Raw genomic sequence first — 7,654 nt, 5'->3', positions numbered from 1 at the left:
AGCAAGACCTAAAAAGCTGGACCCTTTAACTGAGCCTGTAGCACCACCCTCCTACAAAGGAACACCTACTGCAGTCAAAAGGCACAGCTTATTCCCAACTAAAATCATTTTGCATTTAGTCTACGACAGCATAAACTGAACATTGGGTAATTTTCACGGATGCAATTTGTCCCTCTCCAATACAGTTCTGGCAAGCTTCACTGAGATCTATTTTTCGGACAAGGAGAGCAGGCCTCCTGCTATTTCCTTCCCAGCTGTAGCTGGCTGAGAGGGTGTGAGACAGTGGGGAGGTTCCTTCTGCATCCAACGGAGGAGGGGGGTGGGTGAGAGGAGGAATTGGAGTGGGTGAGGAGGTGGAGACGTATAGCGTTAGCATCATGCCATAAACCTATTAACCGCTAAGAAAAGGAAGCTTCAGAACGAGATGCTTTTGTTCGGCTTAATGTCAAGAGAGCCAGAGCCCTTTACACTCCCAGTTATTCAACTGCTTGAATTCACTCCAAACAAACTGGATTGAATGCAGCTGGGAAGAAAAACCTCTCTCTCGATACTTAAGTTGCTGTGAGTGGAATGCTTGGCCGATTGAAATTCTATCCAAAGCCGTAGTGCATTGATCTCAATTTCTTTGGGCTTCGGTAAACAGCACATTGTGCGCCTACAAATCAAGTAATTAACACGTAAAAAGCAACAGTGGCTGTGGATGATCAAGGTCGTGTTGCCTTTAAAATTAAGCGAGGGGGGAAATGAGAGGGGAAATTCAAATTGAGCGACGGCTAGAAGTTGAACGCCCGATGAAGATAGAGGACAGGACTGTCGGAGACAGCCAGCACATTAACACCTGATCTAGTGACTGACTATGACACTAGATTGGCTGACACTAGATTGACCAAAAGGCATGTATCAATGTGGACTACTGAGTACTGGTCAAAGGTCAAAGGGACTCATTTTCACTGCCTGTTATAACTAGAGTATAAGCTGGACCTTGCTACCATAGCACGGTCCATACGCTGCCCACACACGGTCACTGTTTGAATTTCTACTAGACCTGTCAATGGACTTACAGCACAGTGCTCTACCTCAGCTGACATACAGATAGGGGAGATGGATGTTAAGTTCATGTTTTAAGTATCCTAATATTTATGTTATTTAGGGGCTATCACTCAGTCAAGAGTGCGCATAAAGTTGGGTTGGTTGATGGACCTGGCTTTGAGTGTAATGGCGACCTTTAATGGTGTTCATACGGTAGGGTAAACTTTGTTAAACTGGAACCTTGTCATTGTGTCATTTCGAATGAACATTGGTAGCAGAGGATGGTTAATAACTACAATGTGCCCCCTCGCTTCGACGAGAAGAGGTCGTACGAAAGTTAGAAAAATGTACTTGGAATCTGGACACGCGTTAGTAATCTGGACGCGAAAAAGCAAGCACTTGCGGTGGTATTATCGCTGGAGGGAAGAGCGAGAGATACAGCGCTGGATATAGCCGTTGAGGATTTGAACATGGACGATGGTATGGGAACTTTGATAAGAGCACTGGATTCTGTATTTCTTAAAGAAGAGAAAGACGGTGCCTACGAGGCATATTCAACAGCCACATGTGTTAAGAGAACATGGTTGGTCCAATCTGAAAACTGGACAAACTGTTAAATACATGGTATTACACATACAGCAACCGTCATTGGACGAGCAGGAAAAGCCAAAGGAAAACACCAGAACTGGTCCAACTTGCAGTACTCTGAACCAGCTACACTTTCTGGTACAACAGGGCCAGCTGACCTGTCACTTGTAGATCATCTCAGAATTTAACCAATGGAAAATCGAGAAAAACAGAATGACATTCAAAATGATGATGTACTTGAAACAAAGGATGTGTCATTTGACTCAGCGAAGCCAGATGAGCTCAGTAATTGGAGGAAAAATGGAGTGTTTGAGGAAGTCAAAGACATTGGTCAAAAATGTTTCTCAAGGTGGGTGTGTACCCCTAAAGAATCCTTAACTGGAATAGTGCCTAAAGCTCGTCTAGTGGCTAGAGGTTTTGAGGAGCTGGCTGCCAAACAACTCCCAAAAGAGTCACCGACATGCGCCTCAGAGTCACTCAGATTGCTGCTGACAGTGATCTGCCAGAAAAAAATGGAAACTTAATTCCATAGACATCAAATCTGCATTTCTGCAGGGAACAGAGCTGTCAAGGGACATTCACATCCGACCTCCGCCCGAACCTAAAAGCGAAGGAACACTGTGCAAACTACAAAAGTGTGTGTATGGACTGGCAGGTGCATCATTACTGGTACAACAAAGTCATGGCAACAATGCTGAATACAGGTGGAAAAATGTCACAAGTGGATCCTGCAGTCGTCTATTGGCTTGATCAAGACTGCAATGTGACTGGAGTACTTGCCTGTCATGTTGATGACTTCATCTGGGGTGGCTCACAGACATTTGCTACAACTGTGATTCCACACCTCAAAGCTGTTTTCCTGATCAGTCGTGAGGAGCACGATAACTGTTATGTTGGCATAGAGTTTATTACAGTTGATGGAACAATACTGATGCAACAGGAGAGCTATATCAAGAATCTTCAACCCATTCATATGGATTCTTCAAGAGCCGTACAAAGGAATTCCCCCTCTATGTGGAATGGGTGGAAGGAGGAAGATTCTCACCTATCTGTTGGCAGTCAAAGAGGATCAGAAGGGTTGTCCGAAGCGGACTTGCTGGAGAAACACTTGCTCTTGCGGATAGAATTGACAATGCTATCTATCTTTCTTGCAACTCTGTTCTCAGAGCTTACCCCTGGTGAGACAAAATGGCACATTCCACCTGTAGTTTGTGTCACTGACAACTACTCATTAGTTGATGCTGTGAAGTCAACCAAGTCTGTCACAGAGAAAAGACTTCGTCTGGAGATTAGCAGCATCAAGGAACTTATTCAAGCACAGAGAATCCAGCGGATTCTGTGGTCGACTACAAAGGAACAGCTTGCTGACTGTCTGACTAAAAAAGGAGCATCGGGTCTTGTGCTCCTACTGGCTCTCAGTAATGGAAAGTGTCAGCTTGAGTAATACAAATAAAAACTGGTCACACAACCCATTTGTAATGGGGATCTTGAATAATACTTGGACATTTCATTATGTTGTTGATGTTTCATTTGTCTTTAAAGAAAAGGGGAGCTTGTTAAGTTCATGTTTTAAGTATCCCAATATTTCTGTTATTACGGGGCTATCACTCAGTCAAGAGTGCGCATGAAGTCGGGTTGGTTGATGGACCTGGCCTTGAGTGTAATGGCGACCTTTGATGGTGTTCATACGGTAGGGTAAACTTTGTTAAACTGGAACCTTGTCGTTGCGTCATTTTCAATTAACAATGGACACGACAAGAGGTTGAATGGGAAGAGGATAAGAGTCAAGAGGGAGGATTTGATGTCCAGTGTTACCATGGAGATGACACAGACAGGCAGACAGACAGAGAGAAAGAGACAGACGGACGGACGGGTGGCAGACATACAGACAGACAGGTGGCAGGCAGGCAGGCGGGCGGTCGATCACCAGAGCCGGAGCAGGCAGTATTTGGTATAGCTACCTAGCAGCGCCAGAGCAGGCAGTATTTGGTATAGCTACCTAGCAGCGCCAGAGCAGGCAGTATTTGGTATAGCTACCTAGCAGCGCCAGAGCAGGCAGTATTTGGTATAGCTACCTAGCAGCGCCAGAGCAGGCAGTATTTGGTATAGCTACCTAGCAGCGCCAGAGCAGGCAGTATTTGGTATAGCTACCTAGCAGCGCCAGAGCAGGCAGTATTTGGTATAGCTACCTAGCAGCGCCAGAGCAGGCAGTATTTGGTATAGCTACCTAGCAGCGCCAGAGCAGCCAGTATTTGGTATAGCTACCTAGCAGCGCCAGAGCAGCCAGTATTTGGTATAGCTACCTAGCAGCGCCAGAGCAGGCAGTATTTGGTATAGCTACCTAGCAGCGCCAGAGCAGGCAGTATTTGGTATAGCTACCTAGCAGCGCCAGAGCAGGCAGTATTTGGTATAGCTACTTAGCAGCGCCAGAGCAGGCAGTATTTGGTATAGCTACCTAGCAGAGCCATGAAGCAGATGCAAATGGCGAACAGGGAGCTGAAGCTCAGTCCCACGTCGTCTCGGTAGATGGCCAGCGCCACCTCGCAGTGGCGCCCCCGGTAGCCCTCGGGGCAGTGGCACGTGAACTTGGAGGGCGACTGTGCCAGGCAGGTGCCCCGGTGGCACGGCCGACTGGCACACAGGGTGTAGATGCAGACCTTCCCCGTGCCATTCAGCTTCACCATGTGGCCAGGGGGGCACCTAAAAAAAGATGGAAGGAGGAGCAAGAGGAGACAGAGGTTAGATCTCTCCTTTCTGATTCCCCGATTCTATTTTGGTCCTCCACTGTACTCAGAGGATAGCGGATAACACAGTGTATTGATCGAAACAAATGCATCTCAATTAAATAGTTACTCGTGACTTAGACTCTCCCCCATTTTCCACCCACAGGTTACGGTGCGGTGGCGCTGCGAAACCGGACACGAACAGACACAGAGACACACATCGGCATACACACGTATGATGTCAAACCAGTAGGACTCACACAGAGCATTAAACCAGGCTGACGAGCAGCAGCGAGGATGAACATTATATCCCAGGGACTTTTCTAAATCACCACCATTACCAGAATCAGAGAGAGGAGCTAGACCAGGGAGCCTGGGTTGAATAGCTGCCCACACAGCCCTGCAGGACTGAGGTGTATCAAAAGGGCCTGGTTTGAATGATGGGGGGGATGAGGGGAAGTGTGTCTAAGATTAAAGGCTGCGAGAGGATGAGGCACTGGCTTCTGATGCTGTAGTCATTGAAGAAGACAGCGAGGGCCTCGGTGTGTTTGTATGACGTCGAGAGAGATTTGAGAATTGTGTTCGATCACGTGTACCTGCACTCATGGACTCTCCAGAGGTCAACGCAGGTGAAGGGGGGGCTACATTGGTTCCTCTTGCAGGAGTCGGAGGAGCAGCCCAAGGAGAGCCCCTGGGAACTGACCACGGAGACCCCATCTCTGGACTGGCCATCCAGAGGCACGTATCGACCATTCAGCCTCAGGTCCCGAATGCAACCTTGAGAGAGAGGAGAGGACAGTGTGACAATCAAGCACACACGCACACAAGGACACGCTCTGACACACAAACATACACCACTTACTTTCTTTGCCATGCTCTGACACGCTTACAACACTAGTCTTTCAGGGCTTTTAAAGTCCATTTAATAAACACGCACACGGTATGTTTCTGCCTGAGGCAAAGCTGCCTGGCCACCCTTGTATTTGCACATTCTATTGTCTCTCCCCCTGCACGTCACATGCCATTTCCACAGCACTGCAGAGCACTGCACTGCATACTCTCATAGCCGCGTCACACTTTATCTATATCATACTAACCTCCCCTAGGGCAGCCATCATCCCCTAACTCTAAAGATGCATCTGTGTGAATTATTCATTCACCAGTCATATGAATCATTTAGAAATCGGCAATACAATACCTTGTAATCTCACTCAAAAGAGGATTATGAATTGATAAAGCCCCTAACTCTGGCTGCACCTTATTGGATGGCTATGTTCTCAAACTGTCACTAACTGTCTGCCTCGCACGCCCAGCCTTTCCCATCATGCCCCATTCCCTGCAGTCTTCTCACCCTGGAAGCTCTTGTTGGAGCCTGAGGGGAAGGCGTTTCCCAGCATCACCACTGCAGGGTCGGTGATGATCTCTCGGCTCCGGCTTGGAGCTGCACTGGTCTCCCGTCTGCCCCCGCCCCCATCCAGACGCAGGGTCAACTCGTTGTCGTGGCGATCCAGGTAGACCTCGTGCCACTCACCATTGTCAAGGCGATAGGAGGGCAGTGTCAGGTTGTAGTCTCCATCTCCTAGGTTATAGAAGACAGCCAGTAGGCCCTGGTAGATCTGGAGGAGAGGAGAGAGTTATTGGAGACAGACAGTAGGTCCTGGTAGATCTGAAGGAGAGGAGACAGTTATAGGAGACAGACAGTAGGACCTGGTAGATCTGGAGGAGAGGAGACAGTTATAGAAGACAGACAGTAGATCATGGTAGATCTGGAGGAGAGGAGACAGTTATAGGAGACAGACAGTAGATCCTGGTAGATCTGGAGGAGAGGAGACAGTCATAAGAGACAGACAGTAGATCCTGGTAGATCTGGAGGAGAGGAGAGAGTTATAGGAGACCAACAGTAGGACCTGGTAGATCTGGAGGAGAGTTATAGGAGACAGACAGTAGGTCCTGGTAGATCTGGAGGAGAGGAGAGAGTTATAGGAGACCAACAGTAGGACCTGGTAGATCTGGAGGAGAGTTATAGGAGACAGACAGTAGGTCCTGGTAGATCTGGAGGAGAGGAGAGAGTTATAGGAGACAGACAGTAGGTCCTGGTAGATCTGGAGGAGAGTTATAGGAGACAGACAGTAGGTCCTGGTAGATCTGGAGGAGAGGAGAGAGTTATAGGAGACAGACAGTAGGTCCTGGTAGATCTGGAGGAGAGGGGGAGAGGGTATAGGGGTTATTGACGTCAGACTACTGTTGGTATAGAATCGCAAGAGTCAATACTTTTTTTTATCATTGAAGGTTCCAGAGACCCTTCTTAAGCCCCCCAAAAAAAAGAAAACTATGCAGTATATATGCGGTAAACAAAGCCAATAGCAGTTGGACAATCCACTCAACAAACCAGCATAGTTCTTCTGATACACAGGCAAGAGGACATCAATGTGAAGGAAGACTAAGGACGGAGACATTAGGGAAAGGAAAATGTCAGGAGGATGATGATTGTGTGACTCTGGGACCACAAGGAAACAGTATAATCACCGAGGGCTGGATCTGATAAGACCCTGCCACACACTAACTGAATTAAACATGCCGCCTCCGTAATTAGAAACATCAGGGCCTGGGGAATTCAATATGCCTCCATTTATTCAGCAACTCTCTTTTTAACTTTTCCTCTAGAGGGTGGGTCATCTGGGCTCTATGACATACAACCACTTTCTGGGCTGCTCACATTTTAAAAGAAATTCCTTTCTCTATCATCCACATCACTACCTCTCTCTCTCTTTCTCGCCACATCACTACCTCTCTCTCCTCTCTCTCTCTCTCTTCTCGCCACATCACTACATCTCTCTCTCTACATCACTACCTCTCTCTCTCTCTCCACCTCCACCTCCACCTACATCACTACATCTCTCTCTACATCACTACCTCTCCCACCTCCCTCCCCTCCCTCTACCTCCACCTCCACCTCCACCTCCACCTCCACCTCCACCTCTACCTCTACCACCTCCACCTCCACCTCCACCTCCACCTCCACCTCTACCTACCTCCACCTCCACCTCCACCTCCACCTCCACCTCCACCTCTACCTCTACCTCCACCTCCACCTCTTGGCTTATCCTCCACCTCTACCTCTACCTCCACCTCCACCTCCACCTCTTGGCTTATCCTTATCTTTGTTCTCTATCTCTACCTCTACCTCCACCTCTACCTCCCTCCACCTCCACCTCCACCTCTTGGCTTATCCTTATCTTTGTTCTCTATCTCTCTACCTCTACCTCCACCTCCACCTCTCCACCTCTCCACCTCCACCTCCACCTCCACCTCTT

At 48.1% G+C, this 7,654-nt stretch overlaps 1 protein-coding gene across 1 annotated transcript in view; it reads right to left on the bottom strand.

Moving 5' to 3' along the window:
* The window catches only part of si:ch211-186j3.6 (neural-cadherin), a 252,531-nt gene that overhangs the window by 13,605 nt on the left and 231,272 nt on the right, over positions 1-7,654 (bottom strand). The window contains exons 29-31 of the mRNA XM_046349618.1: positions 5,692-5,956; positions 4,937-5,117; positions 4,073-4,317 (exon numbers count right to left, since the gene is read on the bottom strand). Of these exons, the coding sequence (XP_046205574.1) occupies positions 4,073-4,317; positions 4,937-5,117; positions 5,692-5,956 (691 nt within the window). The remainder of the gene's footprint in view (positions 1-4,072; positions 4,318-4,936; positions 5,118-5,691; positions 5,957-7,654) is intronic.

Source organism: Oncorhynchus gorbuscha, linkage group LG05 (genome assembly GCF_021184085.1).
Source record: "Oncorhynchus gorbuscha isolate QuinsamMale2020 ecotype Even-year linkage group LG05, OgorEven_v1.0, whole genome shotgun sequence".
Taxonomy (NCBI): Eukaryota; Metazoa; Chordata; class Actinopteri; order Salmoniformes; family Salmonidae; genus Oncorhynchus; species Oncorhynchus gorbuscha.
The sequence above is the reverse complement of the archived record's forward strand: the minus strand, read 5'-3'. Positions and strand labels throughout refer to the sequence as shown.